Raw genomic sequence first — 24,770 nt, forward strand, 5'->3', positions numbered from 1 at the left:
AAAAAAATGGTAAAGGTCATTTAATTCGGAGCATGAGATGAACACATGCGGTCAAGGTTAAAACCCCAGCCACTGCAGTTGGGGATTTACATTAAAATTTAGGTAACAGCGAAATGTTTTTTTTTCTTCAATACATGTTATGACAGTTATGGTTTCTATTGAGTCACTTGTTATGTGGATGGTTAATATTATCAGTTATTCGGCATGAAGGTCTGTTTTTGATCATTCACTATTCCAATTGCACAGAGCGACGAAAAATCATTACATTACAGCCATAAAAATTATTGCTCAATTTTTTTAATTGGCATTGTAAGTTTACCTTTTTTCATTCAAAATAAAATAATATTTTGTCGCAGTTGCATATGTAATTTAATATAATTTGATCAAAGCACCGTGTTTATTTGCATAATTACGAAGAAATTTCGGCTGACTGAATTAATTACACTATTTATATCATTTAGAACATAATCCGCCTAACCTTGACGTGCGGACGCTTAAGACTATTGACGCACACATTAAACAACCTTAAACTGTTAATTTGTTAAAAACAAACAATCACGAAATAATAAATAACTTCCTCTTCCTGATGGTTGTCAAGTAACTGAGGATTCGTTAGAATGTTGATCGCGAGCACAGAACGATTTCTGTCGATCGCGAGCACAGAAACGTTTACGTCGATCGCAAGCACAGAAACGTTTACGTCGATCGCGAACACAGAAACGTTTACGTCGATCGCGAGCACAGAAACTTTAACGTCGATCGCAAGTGCAGAAACGTTTACGTCGATCGCGAGCACAGAAACGTTTACGTCGATCGCAAGCACAGAAACGTTTAAGTCGGTCGCAAGCACAGAAACGTTTACTTGGAAGATTTTCTATTACTTGAAGAACTTAAAAATGTTAACTGCTAAACGATTATTTTATAATCGAGAACTGTGTGAAGAAAATGGTTGTTGCTGTTTGAGAATCGATACTATCGAAAGCATTGAAACTGGTCTTTCGCTGACGAAATGCACATATCGCGATACCTAGCGGCACAGCTCAAATGTTGAAGTTCACAGTACTTTATTTGCTCTCTAGATTGGGCGGTGTGCGCTGCCGCAGTTGAGGGTTAGATCTCTTTTCTCAGATAACTGGTTATCAGAGACTCAGTAACGTAACGAAACGTTTATTGTTTCATAACCGTTGTATATACCGGTTATCGTAAATACCGCACATTTTTAATAAAAATAAACTACATTAGCAACACATAGTAACGAACTTCGGAACCTTCTGTGACGTCAGCCGAAGTACAAAATTACATAGGTAGAGTAAGTATAATTTATTTTGATAAAGGATTTATACTTATATATACAGCAGTGTTACTCTACGCAGACAAAAAAAAACTTAATAATCTGGAGAAATGTTGGCCAATTAAGAACACTCAATCAAAAAAGAATCGAATCACAAGCCAGTTGAGACGCCTTACAAGTCAGCAGCGATCAAGTTCGAGTCAGATCCACCACAATCGAAATATTATAAAGTTAATATGAGCTACACTAGCGATAGGCTATCTATTAATGTACTTTGGAACCTTCTGTGCGTCATCTTAAATTATATAGGTAGTGTGTGTATAATATGCCGCAGTGTACTTATACACTGACAAAATGTCTGTGTAATTATACACAGACAAAAAAAAATATTTTACACTAGTAAATATAATGTTGCGCATACATACACTGTATAATCACACGACGCATCCTGAGTGGTCTAGCCAAATTATGAAATTGCTGAACTTGCAAGTAGACGCCAATTACAACTAAGAGACCGCTGGAACGGGCATACCTTAATGAAGTCTAATGAACGTTTCTATTTTTTTTCCCCCGTGATAAACATCAGCCCCTACTCATTACTTGTTATCATATAAATAAGAATTATATAGTGTTTTTCATAGTTGTTGTGATTAAGTGACTACAGTAGGCTATAAAGCACTTAACTCTACTCTCAGAATTAAAATCCCGCAGGTGAAACATAAACCGTAGTAATTATGAGTTTTTCTACAAAGGTTGTGTTTTTACAATCTTCTAACACAAAGGTAGTGTCATCGAGTTAAAAAAAAATTCAAAGCAGTCATGAGGACTGCCGACAGAAGTGAAAATTTAAAACTATAAACAAGAAAGTTGTTATTTTTGGATATCCAAATTAATTGTTTGATCATAAATTAAAACTTATAAATCAAAGTAACTATTATTAATATTAATAATTGAATTAAGAAAATACAAATGTAATTTTAAATAAGAAATACTAACTTTGTAAAATATAATTGTGTAACATAAGAAAATATTTTCTGACAAAAATCATAGACATTTTCGCAATTTTTACGAAAAGAAACATTATTACACAACAAATTTGTTTTATGACGTTAGTAAAATAACTCCTAAATTACTATAAAATGCGAATTTCATAGTAATTGTAGGTATTAAAAAAATAAATAATGATGTTCTTAATTTTTAGGTTATATTGCTACAAAGACTACGTTTTCTTCGTTATTCAAACTATATATCTATATGAGAACATTAATATATTTTATACTCGCTTTTTACTGCATAGTAATCGTATAGGCACTTAAGATTTAAAATAAAAAATTGAACAAAAACACAATATAAACACTAATAGGAACATATATAGTGTTATCGTTAACACGTCACGTGACAATGTCAATGACGACTTGCATGAATTTACTCCCTATAGAAGTTTTCACTTCAAAAAATGTATTTTTTTCGTTTTGAATAATTATTTCAGGTTTTGATATCATTTATATTTTTTTGCGTAGGTTTTGATAGTTTTGAATGTAAATCTTCTCTGAGGCAACTCGCGAGTGTAAGCATTTTTCCAGCTCGTGTGAGAATTCCTCGAAATCCGGCTTTGTGTAACGCAAAGGTCAACTTGTGCCTGGTTGGCCCAGAGGCCTTGGGAACAGGCTGCCTCCAGCAACCTGTTTCTGCGGCGTCCCAAGTTCAACTTCATCAAGGCCCGCTTGCGTAACCCGAGTGCCTCCACAATAAGAACTTGGGAAAGGCAAACAATGATTGGCCCCCGCTGACAAGCTCATCCCAAGTGAGCACAACAATTAGGTGTTCCGTAACTGCGTCTGTGCTCGAACCACGGGTAAATTACAGTGGATATTTGTTTTAACTATCTGCCTTTGGGAGGAAAACAGCTTAAACAAACTTCCTGTTTTTTTTTTATTGGTGAAGTGTTCGTGTTTCTGTTTTCAATTTTCTTTTTTAATAGTCACACATGATTTCTGTTAGTAATTAAATGTCTCGATGGCAGTGGCAATGAAAGAGAACCGTAATTAAAAACTTTGGTGAACGGGTCTCGAAACGTATTCAAGTTTGTACTATCACACGCCATCGCAGAAATAAATAACAAAATTTTTTAATAATTTATTTTTCATTTTATTTAAAAATAATATTATCACTAATTAAAACTTTATTTATAAAAAAGGGGGTTGTCTGTAAAGTCAGTTTACGGACGATAATTTTACGTGATAACGTCATAAGAAAACATTGATGAAAAATTGCATACTTTTTAATTTTCAAATATTATTTACAGTTTTTGCAAATTTAATTTAAATAACACAAGCCGAACGCTTAGGCCGATCGTGCCTCTCTATCGCTTGTTCCGCGCTCTCGCTTGCACGGTCGGCTCAGGCGGAACGTGACAATGAGTCATGCTTTTGTGTGCGTGCAGCCGGCGTTCATCGATTTATAAGACGTTATCACGTCAAAAAATATACTGGAAAATGTGACAAAAAATTTCGATAACTTTGAGTTCCATTCTTTACAGTACCTATCGGGTGTTTGTCTGCTCAAAAATTGTTCCGGACTTTTTTTTTTGCTGACGCTTCCGTAGCTTGTGTCGCGTGATGAATGCTATGATAACCATGTACTGCATTGCAACATCTTCAACGATGGCAGGGCGCACCATCCGCCAATCGCATTCACGCGCATAGATAAAAGAAAAGTATGTATATCAGCTTCGCAATTAAAAAAAAAGCTGAACGACGTTAATTTGATAGAAAAGTTCGTATTATTTCAACTAAGCACGAACTGCCTATCATTGTAATATATCGTATGTTCGATTAATGACATTATCAGATACATTGGTGGCTCAATATTAATCTGATGTCTCCCCCAAAAAAACTTAGGTAATGAATTCAATTTAAGTTTAAGTTTTGCAATGTTTATGTTTTAAAATTAAAATTCAATAGTAATTTCCACAATGTGTTCCTGGCTTCCTTAAAAAACATATTACTTCTGTTATTCTGTTATACGTTACCTTTTGATTTTATTTCCGGGACTAAGAATGTTCGATAACGGGCTCGCACGACTCCGGTTTGAATCGGACATTGAATGACGCCTGAACATAAGCACAGTCGCTCGAACTCATCGGGCGACACACGAGGACCAATTCAGATGTTATTTTCATTAAAACGAGGAAAGCCATTTATTTTCGCACAGATCAACCATCAGTGTGGGTTCAATGATCTCCAGGATAGACTCCACGGTCCTCAAACGTCGTCTGTTGATTGGTTGCTGACTTGCGAGGCGTCCCAACTGGGTAACTTGTGATTCGATACTTTTTTCTTTGATTGAGGGTCTTTAATTTGCCAAGATTTCTCCAGATTTACTGTGAACCAATAACAGAAGAAGCACGAAGGTATGATTATTTGAATCTTATCTTACAACGAGATTAATCCGCGAATTTTTCCGGTCTCTACCAATCATGCCTGGCTCCACGGTCGGCGGTTCATTGGCCGGCAACGCAAGATGAAACCATAGAAGAATAAAGTGAGGTTAGGTTATGCATGACACGGTTATGCGCAGAGTATTGATGGGGGGCTCCAAGCCACTCGGTTACCGACTCGGTGTTCGTAAAGTTGAGTCACGCCTGGAGTTGGAAGCGAACCCGCAACCCCTGCGAAACAAGCGAGACTCGTTACTTTGTGAACCCGGCAGCCGAGGATGCAGATCTTTTTTGACGTGAAAACGTCTAATAAATCGATGAACGCCGGCTGCACGCACGAAAAAGTGTCCCGTTACGCACATTGTTCCGTTACGCTGTGTCCCGTTACGCACATTGTTCCGTTACGCACATTTTCCCATTACGAACATTGTACGCTTGCGCCGCATCTATCTCTCTTCCACTCGATTGGAACAACCATTGATTTGACTTTTTCGAGGCACATTAAACTTGAAACACTCCCATTCGTTTCCTACTTTTCCTATCATCGTCCTGTCCTTAACAGAATAACACAGATTGGAAGAAGTTAAATAGCAAACATGTATAAAAGTTATAGTTAAAATAACCTCTTCGTTAAAGTAATAAACATATTTGAATTAATGAGTGAAAATAAAAGTACATTTATCAATTAAATTGTAGATTTCATTCCACTCCTTCTTTGTATCCATACAAAATTGAGATAATTCAATAAAAATTATTCAATTTTATTCATAAAAGTATGCAATCATTTCATCAATGTTTTGTTATGACGTTGTCACGTTAAACTATCGTCCGTAAACTGACTTTACAGACAACCAATTATTTTTTTGCGCAAAGTTACGCAACAACTAAGAGGAACAGGTCCAAAAAAGTTGTACGTTCGCACTTAGTTTTCTTGGGGGGAAACGAACTTGTAGCACGCCTACACAGGATGTCCGCTTCCTCTTGGCTCTAAAATGATTACATCTTTGCGTGAGCGCCTCATATACCGGAATTACCCTCCGAGGTAATTAGTTTTCAAACGCCTCGACGATCGGATAACAAATTTCACGCCTTCCTATTGATCGGGCAATTCTTGCCGCTCTCATCCTGCGCGGTGATTATTATTCATGATTTTGATCGAGCTTAAGTCTTTTAAGAAGCGAGATCACACAAAGTATTGAATTTTACCTTAAATTTTCGAAGGAAAAAAACTTGTTAGAAACTATCCATGGATCTACGTAAATATACATACAGATTCGTACATTTACGTGCATTATATAAACATACTTTTATCAGTACTCACAAGAATGACACTGAAGAAATGAAACTTCACAATTCAGTTTTCCAATCAACAATAATAAAAATTGTCACTTATTTTCAATTTATAGACAAAACTAAACATGGAGGTTCGTGATGGAGGTTTACAATTCCAACAAACAGGGTGACTTATAACCTACAAAGTGTCTTACTTGTGTGACTTTCTACTGTATTCGTTATTTTCCCATCCCCATCATCCTCCCGACCATAGAGTGGCATAATCCCGAACTTTGCTCTCTTCGTTACGTTCTGAGTGATTACTTCGAATAAGACTACCAAGTCTACATGAATCCAACTGACTACAATAGCGACATTCAGCAGCTAGAGTTAATTTACTTCATACAAAAATAACTTATTGCAAGTAGTTCCTATTCCTGCCAACAGATGTCGCCACGTGTTGTGTTGAGGTAAATATTATTTATTTTTCGTGTGGGATGCGGTATGCTCACTCACAATCGTAAGAGAAGGAGGGTTTCGCTAAACATCAAGAAGTGTGTTCGTCTTGCCTGACAGCGTTTCTCAGCTGACTCGAGAAATTGTAATCGACTCAGTAATGAATCTTTTATTTGAGGTGTTGTACAGACAGTCACTGTTTTTATGTGGGATTCGGGATGCTCTCTCACGATCGCAAGAGCAAGGTCTTCGCTAGACATCAAGGAGAAGAATGTTCAGCTTGCATGATAGTGTTTCTCAGATGTTTTAAGGCATAGTATTCGACTGAGTAATGATTAAAATATTATAAGTGCTGATTTAGTAACATTAATTCAGCAATTTATACGAAACTCTGACAAAAATTGCATGTCTTATCTAAAAAAAAAAAATAAAAAAAAAACATGCAGGGATTGTATTCTCAGGAATAACCAGAAACACTCGGAGAATATCAGCAGAAGTCTCGCCAGGAATAATCAATCAATAGCACACGTAGAAATCCAAAAAAAATATTGACACGAATAATCAGGAGCACACTGAGAAAACCAACAAAATACTGAAATAAAATAATCAGCAGAACACGAGAAATATCAACGCACATTTTGCTCAATTAAGATCAGTGAATAAGAGAAATTATATTTAATAATTAAAAACAATTACAAAACAGCTTCTGTAAGCTTGTGAACTTCTCCTCTATTCAGCAAGAATAGAGTTCTAGCACAAGCCTAAAAAAATTATTTTTTTAATATAATTACTGATATTCGCTGATCTTGATTTAGCAAAATGGGCGTTGGTTTTTCTCCGCGTTCTCCTGATTACTTTTGTGGGTTTTTTTTTTATTTCTTCATGTGCTCCTGGTTATTACTTCTCAGAGTTTTTTCTGGCTATTCCTGAGAATACAATCCCTGCAAGTATTTTTTTGAGATGAGACATGCAATTTTCTTCAGAGTTTTGTATAAATTGCTGAATTCCTTTCCTGTTACCTCGTAGCCTAGTAGCCTCGTAGCCTCGTAGCCTCGTAGTCTTGTAGTCTCGTAGCCCTGTAGCCTTGTAGCTTCGTAGACTTGTAGCCAAGTAACCAAGTAGCCATGTAGCCCTGTAGTCAAATGACGCTGAAACTGTTTGAGCTAAAAACAGTTAGAGCCAAAGATAGTTGGAGGCATTGTAGCCTACCGTAAATTGGCGATCGTATCCTACCTAGTTGCATGTTCGTGTAAATGTACATTTTTTTTCGTAAATTTCTGTATTATCGTATCCCTCTCATAAGATCGTATCCCTCTGATGAGATCGTATCCCTGTGATTAGATCGTATCCCTGTGATAAGATCGTATCCTACTGAGTTGAATGTTTTTGTATATGTACGTCCTTTAAATTAAATACACGTAGACAATCTATCGTCAGGACTAAATATTTAATGAATTAAAACCTCTTGGTTTTGTATTAGAGCCATAAAAATTGGTCTGACAGTTTGAAGACTCCTGTTTGCTTGAAACAGGTCATTAATTGTTTGAAAGGTGGCCAAGTATCGAACAAATAAGTCCTCTTGTTTCGTATAATCTTGGCCTTAGCGCCTGACATTGTACATGACCTATTTGAAAGGTATTCCAATATAGAAAAATTAGTCTTCTTGGCTACTGACTGTATGTGCCTGACCACCAAATTGTCATGCCTGGTCAACCCATACTAGTTGTGCCTAGTCAACCTGCTAGATGTGTCTGTCCTTCCTATCTGATGTGCCTGACCAACAACTGAATGTGTCTGACAGATGTGCATGGCCACTGACTGGTGGTGTCTAGCCAACATCAAAATGTGCTTGGTCACCAACTGGATGTTATTGGCCACCTACTGGACATACCTAGCCACCGAATGGGCGTACCTTGCCACCAACTGGATATGCTAGCCTGACCAGCCGACTAATAGGTCAGTCCAACCTATCTGACATGCCTGGCCACAGATTGGAGGTGTCTAGCCAACAACCAGATGGGCTTTTCCACCAAATGATTGTGTTAGCCTGGCCACAAACCGGAAGTGCCTAACCACCTACTGGACGTGACTAGCCAACAACTGGATGTGCGTGGTCGCTGAATTGACATGTCTGGCCACAAACTGAATGTGCCTGTCCACTGATTGTGTTCCTGGCTACTGAATTGTCATGCCTGACCACCAACTGGACATGCGTTGCCAAAATTTGGCTGCGTGTGACCACTGATTGGACGTCCCTGGTTAATCGTCTATCATTTAGAGATGCACTGAAAACACATGTCAAGGCATGTAAAGGACTAGCTTCGCCTTCTAAGAAGACTGTAGAAATCGAGAAATGCTTGTAATTTGCTTTTTTATTTTACTTCTAGAATTTACTTAATATTTTTTATTTGTAATTTTTTGCTCGAACTTTGTCTTTGTAAACTAATGTGATATCAAATTTAATTCAATTTTTATATTTACCAAGGATCTAACTAAGCACTGTAATCGATAGAATCAATCAGTAAATTAATTGCTGATTTGTTTGATTATTTTTTAAAATTTTCTTTATTTCTAGCTTAATAATCACAGAATTTCAAGATGAAGGTCAAGACGGCTGACAAGATGGCGAACGCCACAATAATAAATACTACTGCACTCTGGCAGGTAAAAAAAAACACGCCCGATCCTTAGGATTGGCAAGTCACCACCAATAATCGTAGTCCCATAATAATAACATTAGGCTAATATGCCCTATTTTACACTTACTTATTATGCTGAGTCAGTTCAATAAGTTTAAGGTTTGTTTGTAGGTAGTATTTACAGACTGATTTCAGTCGCTTTAGCAGAAACTAATTTACAAACATATACTTAGCATTATAATACTGTTTTAAAATGTTTCAGGTTAATAGTCTAGTAATGCCGTAGAAGTAGGTAGGTATATATTCTCGAGTGCGGAGATGTTAAGTGAATTTTAACCAGATAAGCAGTATTAAAAAACAATTCCTTGTCGAAAATCAGGTTCAAAGCCATTTCTAATAATTAAAAATTTTTTTAGCTGTTTCGTGCTGCTAACTGCTATCTGCGTTTGATGGCGGCAAGCAACGTTTACGATTCAGGCAGCGAATTCTAGCGGCGGGAACAGAAAGTACGTCTGTGATTCGCGTCCAGAAAGTTTGGTATTTGATAAGCGTCGATTTTATATCTCAGTTTATTTATCACGTTTGGCATCATTTTAAAGGATTCGGCGTTAAATTTTGTGTCCGAGTTTCACATTATAAGTTTATTTGCAAAATGAACAACTTGTGCACACATGAGTTTTCTCGTTATCGAGGTTAGATGGTTACACATCGCTATTGAGTACCTACTGAAAGACTCGCTTTTTTTATATTCATGCATCACCAAAATCCTAATTACTTTTACCGAATAAATATATTTAAGCCCAGTATTTTAAGATGAAAGTGCTATTTCATTGTAGCACTTGTGTAAATAAAGAACGATCTTTGCGTTAGTGATTATGAATTCTATTACTGGTATTGTTTTCATTTTAAAATTTATCTGTTGGAATGAATTTTAACATAAATTGTGGCAGTTGTATCACCTCCAATTTTTGACGTGACAGCGTCTAATAAATCGATGAACGCCGGCTGTACGCACGAAAAAGTGTCCCGTTACGCACATTGTCCCGTTACGCTCATTGTACGCTTGCGCCGCATCTATCTCCCTTTCACTCGATTGGAACAACCATCGATTTGACTTTTTCCAGGCACACTCCCATTCGTTTCCTACTTTTCCTATCATCGTCCTATCAACACAGATTGGAAGAAGTTAAATAGCAAACAAGTATAAAAGTTATAGTTAAAATAATCTCTTAGTTAAAGTAATAATATATTTGAATTAATGAGTGCAAATAAAAGTAAATTTATCAGTTAAATTGTAGATTTCATTTCACTCCTTTGTATCCATACAAAATAGTGATAAATCAAAAAAATGATTCAATTTTATTCATAAAAGTAAGCAATCATTTCATCAATGTTTTGTTATGACGTTGTCACGTTGAACTATCGTCCGTAAACCGACTTTACAGACAACCAATTTTTTTTCTTCTTTTAAAATGCAGGATTTCTACTTTCCAGGTGAGCAATATTTTCGTTTCTTCGGAACCCACTTGCAACCACTTGCGACTGTTTCTGAACGATGAATGTGTTTCCACATGAACATCCCTCTGATGAGTCTACGCGTGTTGGAGGAAGTAGCATAATCATGCCGAGACTGCCAACGCGAGGTCGGGGAAGCTAGCGGAAAGGTGACACGCACAAGCGACTAATTCGCTCGAGCAGGCGACCACAATGGCAACAATTCCCACGTGCCTGGCCCTGGGAGTGTTCTTCCGCGGTGTTTTGTTTTCCTTCTCTTCGAATTAGCTGTGAGCCATGCGCGAGGATAAATGTGAGTACCTTGATTTTCAGGTTATGTCACATCAGTGGCAGCTCCCAGACGTTACGTGTAGTTTCCGTTGAGAACTGGTTCTGTTCACGTGCCAATTTGCCTCCAGGGGAGAAAAGAAATAGTTCCGTCCTGACTCTACGTCAATTGATGTGGTTAATGTTTAGTCAGAAATAAAGTAGATCACTAGTCGTCTTTCGAAGCACCAATTTTAGATGCTTGAAGAACTTTGTTGCAATTCCGGGTAAGGCATGAATTAATGTGATGTTTGCTAGTATTAGCATAAACATAGTTTAATTATTAAACCACTTCGTTACTATCCTGCTCCGTGAAAGTGAACGAGTTATAAACAAAAATGATATGATTTTAGAGATAATTTATGTATTTATTTACGAACAAGAGGGTAATGACATACTGTAGCGTTTTATGCGATTACTGTTTCACTTTTTTTTATTTAGCTCTACGTAATGTATCAAAAGAAAAAAAGGTACAATGATATAGTACATCCGCCTTGGTGACAAGAACTAAAAACTGTAAAAAGACACACATTGTTAGTACATTGATAGCCGTGAACACTGACTGACATGTAAGGGTCCGTGATTTTATTTCAATAGTTGGCAAGTCTTAAAAATTACAAGCATTTAATCGGCCACCAAGTGGTTCAATTTAGATTCTCGACCTTCGACCTGAAACTTTCCTTTTTGACTTCCCCCTCAGCCAGCATGTTTCCAATGCCCTACATAGTTAAGCATTTATTTTGGTTTTACAAGAAAATGTTTTGGAGCATAACTGCCAAAATATTTTATTCTAACGCTGAAATTATTAGAGTTAACTGTTCATTTTCTAACACATTATATTGGACATACAAAATTCATGCATGCATAACTTCCATGTTTATTATAAATTTGGAGGATTGCAAAAAATGTTTTGTTGTTTCTGATTAACCATCAGTTTTATTTATATCTCCTACAGGTAATTCCTGCTATTAGACTGACAAGAATATGTTTAGTAACTTGTTTCAAAAGAATTTCTTAGTATGATTCCTAAAATTTTAAGTGTTCAATTTTGGCTACTCATTCGCTGTCTTTTCTTTAAAACACTTGGCCATGAAAAGCCATTCACCTTGACCTTATGTTTCCATCGACTTATCATTTGAAAGGATATGAAAATGTCCATAAACAACCAAAAGTTCAAAAAGGCTGAAAAATGTTAAATAGGTTATCGAGGTTTTATAATTTTAGTTCATAATCAAGTTCCGCGAAGACGTATACATGTTGTTTTCATGTGAACAACAGTCTGGCAGTACCTACTCTACCAGTAACCTTCAATGGTCCGACAGTGCCAAATAATACCAACCCCGGTGACCTGTAAGTGAATGTGAGTCATACATTTGTTTTACAACAAGCGTAACAATTGCGTGGCTGCAGAGGGGGACGCACCACAACGCTGAAATACCACAACGCCGAAATACACTAACGCCGAAAAATGTCATTGCAGGACTGCCACAAATGTTAGGTTAGGTTAGGTTATATTACGCTAGGTTAGGTTAGGTAAGGTTAGGTTTGATTGTGGTATTTCGGCGTTAAGGTACATTTAAGAAACACACACAAATTCATTCAGTTGTTATTTCTGCGTTGTGGTACACAGCAGTTTTCTAGCTGTCGGCGTTGTGGTCAATTTTGACATTCGGCGTTATGGTATTTCGGCGTTGTGGTAACGACCCGCTGCAGAGTTGTTGAGTCTCGAAACAACAGCCCCAATGCTCTGGCAATGTGATCGCTTCTCGCAGGACATGGGTCGAGCTCCTGCTAATGGCGCAGTCCGAGTCCTAAGAGCCACGAGTAGGCCAAGGGAGTTGTAAGAATGGATTTGGGATAAGGCTGTTTCGGGCAGGTTTGAGGACCATGGCAAAACACCTCCCCCACCCTAACTACTACCACAATGTGTGGGTCCTCCCCCGGTACATTTTTAAAAAATATGATATCTGAGGACCCTTCAGATTTTTTTTTTTCAAAACCTGTTATTCTTGGACAAAATATGTCACTTATTAAAGGCACTAACACTACGCTGAGAGAAATAACAGTAAATCCACGGACTTTTCAACGCACAATTAACCTCAAATAAACGAATATTTCTTGGTCAATTCAATCAGCTGAATCTTCGAATAAACTTAGCAGTATTTCCACATCCGAATGCTGTTCTTCGTCCATAAACAGGGTAAACGCAAACGTGGAAGAAATGAGTGCATTTGTTGCACGAGTCTTAACCAATTTTTTTTTTTTAATTTTGTTCACTTTAAACTAAGATTATGCTTGCCGGAAGTGGAACTGAGTGGGTTCTGGAGTGAGGTTTCCGCTTCGGAAAGCGTTTTTAGAGTACGAAGTGCAGAAGGGACTACAGACATAATGTCTACGGCCGACCTCTGTAGCACAGTCGATGGAAGCGGCGACTTCGGCGCGTGGTGTGACGAGCGCGAAGTGCAGGAGGGACTACAGACATAATGTCTACGGCCAACCTCCGTAGCACAGTCGATGGAAGCGGCGACTTCGGCGCGTGGTGTGACGAGCGCGAAGTGCAGGAGGGACTACAGACATAATGTCTACGGCCGACCTCTGTAGCACAGTCGATGGAAGTGGCGACTTCGGCGCGTGGTGTGACGAGCGCGAAGTGCAGGAGGGACTACAGACATAATGTCTACGGCCGACCTCCGTAGCACAGTCGATGGAAGCGGCGACTTCGGCGCGTGGTGTGACGAGCGCGAAGTGCAGAAGGGACTACAGACATAATGTCTACGGCCGACCTCCGTAGCACAGTCGATGGAAGCGGCGACTTCGGCGCGTGGTGTGACGAGCGCGAAGTGCAGGAGGGACTACAGACATAATGTCTACGGCCGACCTCTGTAGCACAGTCGATGGAAGTGGCGACTTCGGCGCGTGGTGTGACGAGCGCGAAGTGCAGGAGGGACTACAGACATAATGTCTACGGCCAACCTCCGTAGCACAGTCGATGGAAGCGGCGACTTCGGCGCGTGGTGTGACGAGCGCGAAGTGCAGGAGGGACTACAGACATAATGTCTACGGCCGACCTCCGTAGCACAGTCGATGGAAGCGGCGACTTCGGCGCGTGGTGTGACGAGCGCGAAGTGCAGAAGGGACTACAGACATAATGTCTACGGCCGACCTCCGTAGCACAGTCGATGGAAGCGGCGACTTCGGCGCGTGGTGTGACGAGCGCGAAGTGCAGGAGGGACTACAGACATAATGTCTACGGCCAACCTCCGTAGCACAGTCGATGGAAGCGGCGACTTCGGCGCGTGGTGTGACGAGCGCGAAGTGCAGGAGGGACTACAGACATAATGTCTACGGCCGACCTCTGTAGCACAGTCGATGGAAGTGGCGACTTCGGCGCGTGGTGTGACGAGCGCGAAGTGCAGGAGGGACTACAGACATAATGTCTACGGCCGACCTCCGTAGCACAGTCGATGGAAGCGGCGACTTCGGCGCGTGGTGTGACGAGCGCGAAGTGCAGGAGGGACTACAGACATAATGTCTACGGCCAACCTCCGTAGCACAGTCGATGGAAGCGGCGACTTCGGCGCGTGGTGTGACGAGCGCGAAGTGCAGGAGGGACTACAGACATAATGTCTACGGCCGACCTCCGTAGCACAGTCGATGGAAGCGGCGACTTCGGCGCGTGGTGTGACGAGCGCGAAGTGCAGGAGGGACTACAGACATAATGTCTACGGCCAACCTCCGTAGCACAGTCGATGGAAGCGGCGACTTCGGCGCGTGGTGTGACGAGCGCGAAGTGCAGGAGGGACTACAGACATAATGTCTACGGCCGACCTCCGTAGCACAGTCGATGGAAGCGGCGACTTCGGCGCGTGGTGTGACGAGCGCGAAGTGCAGGAGGGACTACAGACATAATGTCTACGGCCGACCTCTGTAGCACAGTCGATGGAAGCGGCGACTTCGGCGTGTGGTGTGACGAGCGCGAAGTGCAGGAGGGACTACAGACATAATGTCTACGGCCGACCTCTGTAGCACAGTCGATGGAAGCGGCGACTTCGGCGCGTGGTGTGACGAGCGCGAAGTGCAGGAGGGACTACAGACATAATGTCTACGGCCGACCTCTGTAGCACAGTCGATGGAAGCGGCGACTTCGGCGTGTGGTGTGAAGAGCGCGAAGTGCAGGAGGGACTACAGACATAATGTCTACGGCCGACCTCCGTATCACAGTCGATGGAAGCGGTGACTTCGGCTCGTGGTGTGACGAGCGCGAAGTGCAGGAGGGACTACAGACATAATGTCTACGGCCGACCTCTGTAGCACAGTCGATGGAAGCGGTGACTTCGGCGTGTGGTGTGAAGAGCGCGAAGTGCAGGAGGGACTACAGACATAATGTCTACGGCCGACCTCCGTAGCACAGTCGATGGAAGCGGCGACTTCGGCGCGTGGTGTGACGAGCGCGAAGTGCAGGAGGGACTACAGACATAATGTCTACGGCCGACCTCTGTAGCACAGTCGATGGAAGCGGCGATTTCGGCGCGTGGTGTGACGAGCGCGAAGTGCAGGAGGGACTACAGACATAATGTCTACTGCCGACCTCTGTAGCACAGTCGATGGAAGCGGCGACTTCGGCGCGTGGTGTGACGAGCGCGAAGTGCAGGAGGGACTACAGACATAATGTCTACGGCCGACCTCTGTAGCACAATCGATGGAAGCGGCGACTTCGGCGCGTGGTGTGACGAGCGCGAAGTGCAGGAGGGACTACAGACATAATGTCTACGGCCGACCTCTGTAGCACAGTCGATGGAAGCGGCGACTTCGGCGCGTGGTGTGACGAGCGCGAAGTGCAGGAGGGACTACAGACATAATGTCTACGGCCGACCTCCGTAGCACAGTCGATGGAAGCGGCGACTTCGGCGCGTGGTGTGACGAGCGCGAAGTGCAGGAGGGACTACAGACATAATGTCTACGGCCGACCTCCGTAGCACAGTCGATGGAAGCGGTGACTTTGGCGCGTGGTGTGACGAGCGCGAAGTGCAGGAGGGACTACAGACATAATGTCTACGGCCGACCTCCGTAGCACAGTCGATGGAAGCGGCGACTTCGGCGCGTGGTGTGACGAGCGCGAAGTGCAGGAGGGACTACAGACATAATGTTTACGGCCGACCTCCGTAGCACAGTCGATGGAAGCGGCGACTTCGACACGGGGTGTGACGAGCGCGAAGTGCAGGAGGGACTACAGACATAATGTCTACGGCCGACCTCCGTAGCACAGTCGATGGAAGCGGCGACTTCGGCGCGTGGTGTGACGAGCGCGAAGTGCAGGAGGGACTACAGACATAATGTCTACGGCCGACCTCTGTAGCACAGTCGATGGAAGCGGTGACTTCGGCGTGTGGTGTGACGAGCGCGAAGTGCAGGAGGGACTACAGACATAATGTCTACGGCCGACCTCCGTAGCACAGTCGATGGAAGCGGCGACTTCGGCGTGTGGTGTGACGAGCGCGAAGTGCAGGAGGGACTACAGACATAATGTCTACGGCCGACCTCCGTAGCACAGTCGATGGAAGCGGCGACTTCGGCGCGTGGTGTGACGAGCGCGAAGTGCAGGAGGGACTACAGACATAATGTCTACGGCCGACCTCTGTAGCACAGTCGATGGAAGCGGCGACTTCGGCGCGTGGTGTGACGAGCGCGAAGTGCAGGAGGGACTACAGACATAATGTCTACGGCCGACCTCTGTAGCACAGTCGATGGAAGCGGCGACTTCGGCGTGTGGTGTGAAGAGCGCGAAGTGCAGGAGGGACTACAGACATAATGTCTACGGCCGACCTCCGTATCACAGTCGATGGAAGCGGTGACTTCGGCTCGTGGTGTGACGAGCGCGAAGTGCAGGAGGGACTACAGACATAATGTCTACGGCCGACCTCTGTAGCACAGTCGATGGAAGCGGCGACTTCGGCGTGTGGTGTGAAGAGCGCGAAGTGCAGGAGGGACTACAGACATAATGTCTACGGCCGACCTCTGTAGCACAGTCGATGGAAGCGGTGACTTCGGCTCGTGGTGTGACGAGCGCGAAGTGCAGGAGGGACTACAGACATAATGTCTACGGCCGACCTCTGTAGCACAGTCGATGGAAGCGGCGACTTCGGCGCGTGGTGTGACGAGCGCGAAGTGCAGGAGGGACTACAGACATAATGTCTACGGCCGACCTCTGTAGCACAGTCGATGGAAGCGGTGACTTCGGCTCGTGGTGTGACGAGCGCGAAGTGCAGGAGGGACTACAGACATAATGTCTACGGCCGACCTCCGTATCACAGTCGATGGAAGCGGTGACTTCGGCTCGTGGTGTGAAGAGGGATTCTGCGTTCGAGTCTTGGTAAGACGTGGATGCGTGAGTCGCGTGTTTAATCATCGTAAGCTTGGACGGTCGTAGTCTAGGACTTACTTGGAGCAGCGCCACTGGAAAACCACTGTTTGAAAAAATACGTTGGTAAAATAGGCATCAGCCGCTTTGAAATTAGTTTGCTTTCTTCGCATTTACAAAACCCATCCAAAGGAAAAAAAATTACACAAAATTCTATTAGTTCTAACGATATTCGAATAAATTTTATTCTTCGTCATTAATTATTACTGTTCAATTGCAGTCATTTAAATGTGTAAGACGTTACCTATACCGGTAAATGTTTAAAAAAATATGTGAAACTCGTTACTGGTTAAAAATAAAATTAAATAAATCTTTTTTTTTCACAATTTCGAGCCATGGAAATCATAAAATGTGTAGTGAAAACAAAATAATTTAAAACAAATATAATATCTATGTAAGAAATAACCAATCGCTGGAGGTAGCCTGTTATTTTTTTGTCACGTTTGTTGTACCCTTTTTTGGGCCCTTAGTTATTTAATTTTTAATACAGATTATTACTACACCTTTATTGGTCACAAAACCCAAGTCATGTAATTTTTTCACCACTGATGTAGCTTGTTATGTTGGGTTTTAATCGTTTCATTAATAGTCTAGTTTCTAGTGCAAAAAAAAAATTTTTGGTTTGAAAGTCAACTATTAAAATCTATCAAATGTACACTAAAACATTTCTTTGTAGAATTTTGAGAAGGAAGCATTTGCTATTACGCTTTCATGTTATCAAAATAGTATGCTATAAATGGAAGAAATTTATCTATTTCGATTGTTGTTCTAATATAAATATTTTTTTTAACTCTTAATATAAAATTAAAAATTAATACGATTTTGTTTGCTTTTTGTTTCAGGTGCATTTTTTCTCTTACTTTTGGGGATAACGTCGATCGCTTCAGGATGCTTGTTGCTAATTCTACAACCATATGATATCCTCTTCAAAATGGTAAGTTATTAAGCATTTCGAATCTTTTCCAAGGTGCTGTATAAAAATGTGTCTCACATTTTAGACATGATTAAATTTCAATTTTTTTTCTTTACATTGTCTACCTTAAAAATAATATTTCAACACTTTAATTCTTTTACGCTTTAGAATACCTTAATCTTACTTAATGGTTAGGTTTCTGGTGGAATTTAGATAAGTTCACTGAAATCACTTTTTGGCTGATGTTAATTTTGAAGATATTTTTAATGATGAAATACTGTTTATTAGGTAATAATACCAGCAATCAAAGAGCACTTTTTTTCTGACCAGAATCTTAGGATTAATTCATTCAGCTGTGAAATACATAGTCGAGTGACGAAAAAGCAGGTGGAAAACTTTTTTTTTAATGAAATGCTTTCGGTAGCGTTATCGGGCTTGGTGAGATGTTAAATGAGGTTATTCCGTGTACCTTGTGATTGTGTTGCCAAATACGTGGAGAGTGCGTTAGGGCCCTTGGGGGGGGGGGTTGGGGGGGGGGGCAAATTGAGAACCGCATTACCGCCGAGGCAATCGTTTCGGGGTCATGGGTAATGGAGTTTTGGTAATGGGTCCTCGCCCACACGTAAAGATAATAGCACGTTTCCCACCGCGGACTCGTGCTGAACGTGGCCAGAAATGCGTTCTTTTCGCCGGGGGCAGGAGTCCATCTTCATCTCCCCATCAGGGTCGGCCACTGGCACACCGGGGGAGTCTAGTCCACGCGCAGAAACTTTACATGAGCAGGAAAACCCTTGCAGTCACAATTTCCAAAGCTATGGTCCGCAAGCGCACCGTGTTTAATTTATATTTATTTATTTATTTCCAATGAATGAGTGGGGGTCAACAGGTGGGGTCAAAGGTCGCTGGCACGTCAGACTCGTGTGGCGAGGGTCATGATTACCATCCAGTGGCGGATCCAGGGTTTTGGCTTGAGAGGGGCTTGGCCCAGCTGAGGGCCTTCTCATAACATGCTCCACCTCATTGACGTGGATTAATCAAGGAAGTAATGGGTGATGGAAATGGTACTGTATTGTAGTGTGGTGCTAAGAAAGGGGTCGTTACCACAACGCCGAAACACCACAACGCCGAACGTACAATAACGCCGAATACCATAACGCCGAATGCCAAATTTACCGCAAACCCGACAGCTAGAAACCTGCTGTGTACCACAATATGTGTGTGTTTCTTAAATGTATCTTAACGCCGAAATACCACAACCTAACCTAACCTAGGCTAGCCTAACCTAGCCTAGCCTAACCTAACCTCACCTAACCTAACCTTTGTGGTAGTCCTGCAATGACATTTTACGGCGTTAACGTATTTCGGCGTTGTGGTACACAGCAGTTTTCTAGCTGTCGGCGTTGTAGTCAATTTGGCATTCGGCGTTATGGTTTTCGGCGTTGTGGTGCGTCCCCCTAAGAAAGTAGGATATTGTCAAGTTTGATTTGAGATTGGTCTGGGGTGTACGCAGAAGCTTTGTGGGGAGGTGAGGTTTGGGGTTGGATCCGCTACTGGTTCTCGACCTCCCGGCGCGACTCAGCATGTTTGAGCAGTAAGTCGCTACCCAGTGGTTTGAGGTCCGATACAGCCCCGGAGGTGCCGTCGTCCAAAACTCTGGGAGTGTCTGTGATGCGTGAAACGTCTGCCGACACCTCTCCACATCAGACATTTCCCACACAACACCAACTCGTCATGCCATTTTGATCTTTAATCTTTGGTCTGAAAATTTGAACACTCATTCGATTCTTCTCGTGTGTGTGTGTTGCTGCATTGAACAGGCCAAGCGGAAGGGAAACTATTACAATAATGTTGGCAATATCGTGCACGTAAAATATCCCGCGCCCAGTGGATAGCACCGGACTGCTCACAGGCATATTAGTGAGGCTCTTCATTGGTCAACCTGTAGACAAAATTGAATCTTGTACTGGCAAAATTTTTAAGTAGGATGATCTGAACTGTATTCCCTAAAACCAGTTTAAAAAATATCTTTTTTTCCATTGGTTTTAACTTTCAAAAGAAAAAAAGTTAGCATACAGTAAAGAAAAGGGCCAATATTTGCACAAATGTAATGTTTCATAAATGCTTTTCGAAGCATGAATCCCCAGAAGAATGTCCAGTAGATTTTTTTAGAAAAAACAAGCAGTTTACTAAATCTTTGCCCGCCTCTTCTAGCTAAACACGTACAATACTTTTTAAAGCAATTTTCATTTCAAAATTTGAAACTGAAATTAATTTATTTGAGTACATTAATATAATTATGCATCATTATGCACTTTTGAAAATTATAATACTTTTATAGAAATTAAAAAAGAAATTGTTACTTATCTAAATTGTGTTCTAAGGGGGGGGGGGGACAAATAAATGACATTGTATTTACGGCGTAGGTATACTAGGTATACTAAAGTATTCCAGAAAATAGATATTTCCATGACACACTTTTAAGTTTGATTCTGGTCCGATTTTTGTAAGTTAACTAATGAATTTCTGGCAGACGTAATTGTTTCAATAATTAACTATAAAATTAGTTCAAATACCCTAAAAGTGCATGAATCAATTAGTAAAAAGTAGATATCTCATAGAAACCTTTAAGTTGAACAACTCTATTTTTTAATAAAATGTTTACAGAAACTGAAATTCTCTGATGGTGCGGAAACATACGAAATGTGGAGGAAACCAGCTGTTGAACTTTATCTACGAGTTCATCTTTTCAACGTAACAAATAAGGATAAATTTCTGTCAGGAGAAGAAGACCTAATGGTTCAGGAAGTTGGTCCATATGTTTACAGGTAAGTCATTTATACTCAAGTCATTAATACCATGTGCCGTGTATAGCTTACAACAAAATACTTTTAATTCTAAGAGGGCAAAAAAGCTTACACTGGCTTACCGGAAGTTATTTTCAGGAATAGTAAAGCTACATTTATTTAAAACTGGTTCCTTGTTAGTATGGTATCGGTTTTAAATATAAATTCACTTAGTTTTAGGTTTATTCTAGTGTCAACTCAGTTTGGGCAGGGAATTCGATCGCCATTTTCACCAACACCTTGTAAGTCTATAATGTGTAAATAAATAAATACCTTTTAGAATATCGTGTCCGAGTTTGAATACATACAACATTGCAGTTTGAGGAAACATGTGAAGCAATTGGCCATAGCGTGAAGCAATCGGCCATAGCTGAAGCAAGGAAAAAATCCCATAATTTGCTTCCCCTCTTACTATTTTATCTCCTTTTTTTATGTCTTACGCAATCCGCAGGCGTTTCGAGTAAGCCTTACACAATTATTCCCTACCGCAGGAAACATGTTTTTGTGTACAAATTCTGCCTTGTACCGACCAAAAAAGAAAATATTAATAAACATAATTTCTACCAACGACGTTAAGTCACACTACGTTCGTTTTTGCGCACACAAATTTATTTTAATTGTTTTGTTTTGACGTCTCCTGGACGGCAAGGTCACTTCACGCGGATAAACAAATCAGAGACGTACCGAGAGGCTAATGAAGGAGTGAGTTCGTGTTCATTAACAATTTTTTTTTTTCGAGTTTTATTTATTTTGTTTTCAAGAAAACTGGAATTTACCCAGTGTAAGTTGCTATTATTATGAAACCACTTCAGCCACTTAAGTCACCTCCCCCCCCCTCCTCCTCTCTTTGGATCAGCCATTGGGACATAAGACGCAATTATGGGAAGCTAGGGAATTAATCGGCGGTGGCATTTTCCCTGGAGAGATTTCAGGAAACCACTGGGAGAATAAATCAAGACAACAACAAATGATAAACCACTGACCCCTCTTAGCCGAAGCCTTGCCGGGGTTTTGCTTGTTTTATTATTTTGATTATTTTAATTATTTAGGGAACAAAAATATATTTTATTATTAATTCTATGCATGTTGTTTCAATTATATATTAATTTAACTATCCAGGCCAGGAAATCTCCATTGAGGTCCATCGGGGGTGAGCCACCCAATAGGTGTGCCCACCCCAGAGGCTCGGTGGTGAGCCACCCAACAGGTGTGCCCACCCCAGAGGCTCGGGGGTGAGCCACCCAACAGGTGTGCCCACCCCAGAGGCTCGAGGGTGAGCCACCCAATAGGTGTGCCCACCCCAGAGGCTCGGTGGTGAGCCACCCAACAGGTGTGCCCACCCCAGAGGCTCGGGGGTGAGCCACCCAACAGGTGTGCCCACCCCAGAGGCTCGGGGGTGAGCCACCCAATAGGTGTGCCCACCCCAGAGGCTCGGTGGTGAGCCACCCAACAGGTGTGCCCACCCCAGAGGCTCGGTGGTGAGCCACCCAACAGGTGTGCCCACCCCAGAGGCTCGAGGGTGAGCCACCCAATAGGTGTGCCCACCCCAGAGGCTCGGGGGTGAGCCACCCAATAGGTGTGCCCACCCCAGAGGTTCGGGGGTGAGCCACCCAATAGGTGTGCCCACCCCAGAGGCTCGGTGGTGAGCCACCCAATATGTGTGCCCACCCCAGAGGCTCGGGGGTGAGCCACCCAACAGGTGTGCCCACCCCAGAGGCTCGGGGGTGAGCCACCCAATAGGTGTGCCCACCCCAGAGGCTCGGGGGTGAGCCACCCAATAGGTGTGCCCACCCCAGAGGCTCGGGGGTGAGCCACCCAATAGGTGTGCCCACCCCAGAGGCTCGGTGGTGAGCCACCCAATATGTGTGCCCACCCCAGAGGCTCGGGGGTGAGCCACCCAATAGGTGTGCCCACCCCAGAGGCTCGGGGGTGAGCCACCCAATAGGTGTGCCCACCCCAGAGGCTCGGTGGTGAGCCACCCAACAGGTGTGCCCACCCCAGAGGCTCGGGGGTGAGCCACCCAACAGGTGTGCCCACCCCAGAGGCTCGGGGGTGAGCCACCCAATAGGTGTGCCCACCCCAGAGGCTCGGTGGTGAGCCACCCAACAGGTGTGCCCACCCCAGAGGCTCGGTGGTGAGCCACCCAACAGGTGTGCCCACCCCAGAGACTCGGTGGTGAGCCACCCAACAGGTGTGCCCACCCCAGAGACTCGGTGGTGAGCCACCCAACAGGTGTGCCCACCCCAGAGGCTCGGGGGTGAGCCACCCAACAGGTGTGCCCACCCCAGAGGCTCGGGGGTGAGCCACCCAATAGGTGTGCCCACCCCAGAGGCTCGGTGGTGAGCCACCCAACAGGTGTGCCCACCCCAGAGGCTCGGGGGTGAGCCACCCAATAGGTGTGCCCACCCCAGAGGCTCGGTGGTGAGCCACCCAACAGGTGTGCCCACCCCAGAGGCTCGGTGGTGAGCCACCCAATAGGTGTGCCCACCCCAGAGGCTCGGTGGTGAGCCACCCAATATGTGTGCCCACCCCAGAGGCTCGGTGGTGAGCCACCCAATAGGTGTGCCCACCCCAGAGGCTCGGTGGTGAGCCACCCAACAGGTGTGCCCACCCCAGAGGCTCGGTGGTGAGCCACCCAACAGGTGTGCCCACCCCAGAGGCTCGGTGGTGAGCCACCCAATATGTGTCCACCCCAGAGGCTCGGTGGTGAGCCACCCAATATGTGTGCCCACCCCAGAGGCTCGGTGGTTAGCCACCCAACAGGTGTGCCCACCCCAGAGGCTCGGTGGTGAGCCACCCAATATGTGTCCACCCCAGAGACTCGGTGGTGAGCCACCCAATATGTGTCCACCCCAGAGGCTCGGTGGTGAGCCACCCAACAGGTGTGTCCACCCCAGAGGCTCGGTGGTGAGCCACCCAACAGGTGTGTCCACCCCAGAGGCTCGGTGGTGAGCCACCCAATATGTGTCCACCCCAGAGGCTCGGTGGTGAGCCACCCAATATGTGTCCACCCCAGAGACTCGGTGGTGAGCCACCCAATATGTGTCCACCCCAGAGACTCGGTGGTGAGCCACCCAATATGTGTCCACCCCAGAGGCTCGGTGGTGAGCCACCCAATATGTGTCCACACCAGAGGCTCGGTGGTGAGCCACCCAATATGTGTCCACCCCAGAGACTCGGTGGTGAGCCACCCAATATGTGTCCACCCCAGAGACTCGGTGGTGAGCCACCCAATATGTGTCCACCCCAGAGGCTCGGTGGTGAGCCACCCAATATGTGTCCACCCCAGAGGCTCGGTGGTGAGCCACCCAATATGTGTCCACCCCAGAGGCTCGGTGGTGAGCCACCCAATATGTGTCCACCCCAGAGGCTCGGTGGTGAGCCACCCAATATGTGTCCACCCCAGAGGCTCGGTGGTGAGCCACCCAATATGTGTCCACCCCAGAGGCTCGGTGGTGAGCCACCCAATATGTGTCCACCCCAGAGGCTCGGTGGTGAGCCACCCAATAGGTGTGCCCACCCCAGAGGCTCGGTGGTGAGCCACCCAATAGGTGTGCCCACCCCAGAGGCTCGGTGGTGAGCCACCCAATAGGTGTGCCCACCCCAGAGGCTCGGTGGTGAGCCACCCAATAGGTGTGCCCACCCCAAAGGCTCGGTGGTGAGCCACCCAATAGGTGT

At 43.7% G+C, this 24,770-nt stretch overlaps 1 protein-coding gene across 3 annotated transcripts in view; it reads left to right on the top strand.

The window, feature by feature from the left end:
* The window catches only part of LOC134529791 (scavenger receptor class B member 1-like), a 259,546-nt gene that overhangs the window by 193,961 nt on the left and 40,815 nt on the right, over positions 1 to 24,770 (top strand). For all 3 annotated transcript variants that reach the window (XM_063364240.1, XM_063364239.1, XM_063364238.1), the window contains 2 exons: positions 18,179 to 18,270; positions 20,914 to 21,074. In XM_063364240.1, the coding sequence (XP_063220310.1) occupies positions 18,179 to 18,270; positions 20,914 to 21,074 (253 nt within the window). The remainder of the gene's footprint in view (positions 1 to 18,178; positions 18,271 to 20,913; positions 21,075 to 24,770) is intronic.

Source organism: Bacillus rossius, chromosome 2 (assembly GCF_032445375.1).
Source record: "Bacillus rossius redtenbacheri isolate Brsri chromosome 2, Brsri_v3, whole genome shotgun sequence".
NCBI classification, from domain to species: Eukaryota; Metazoa; Arthropoda; class Insecta; order Phasmatodea; family Bacillidae; genus Bacillus; species Bacillus rossius.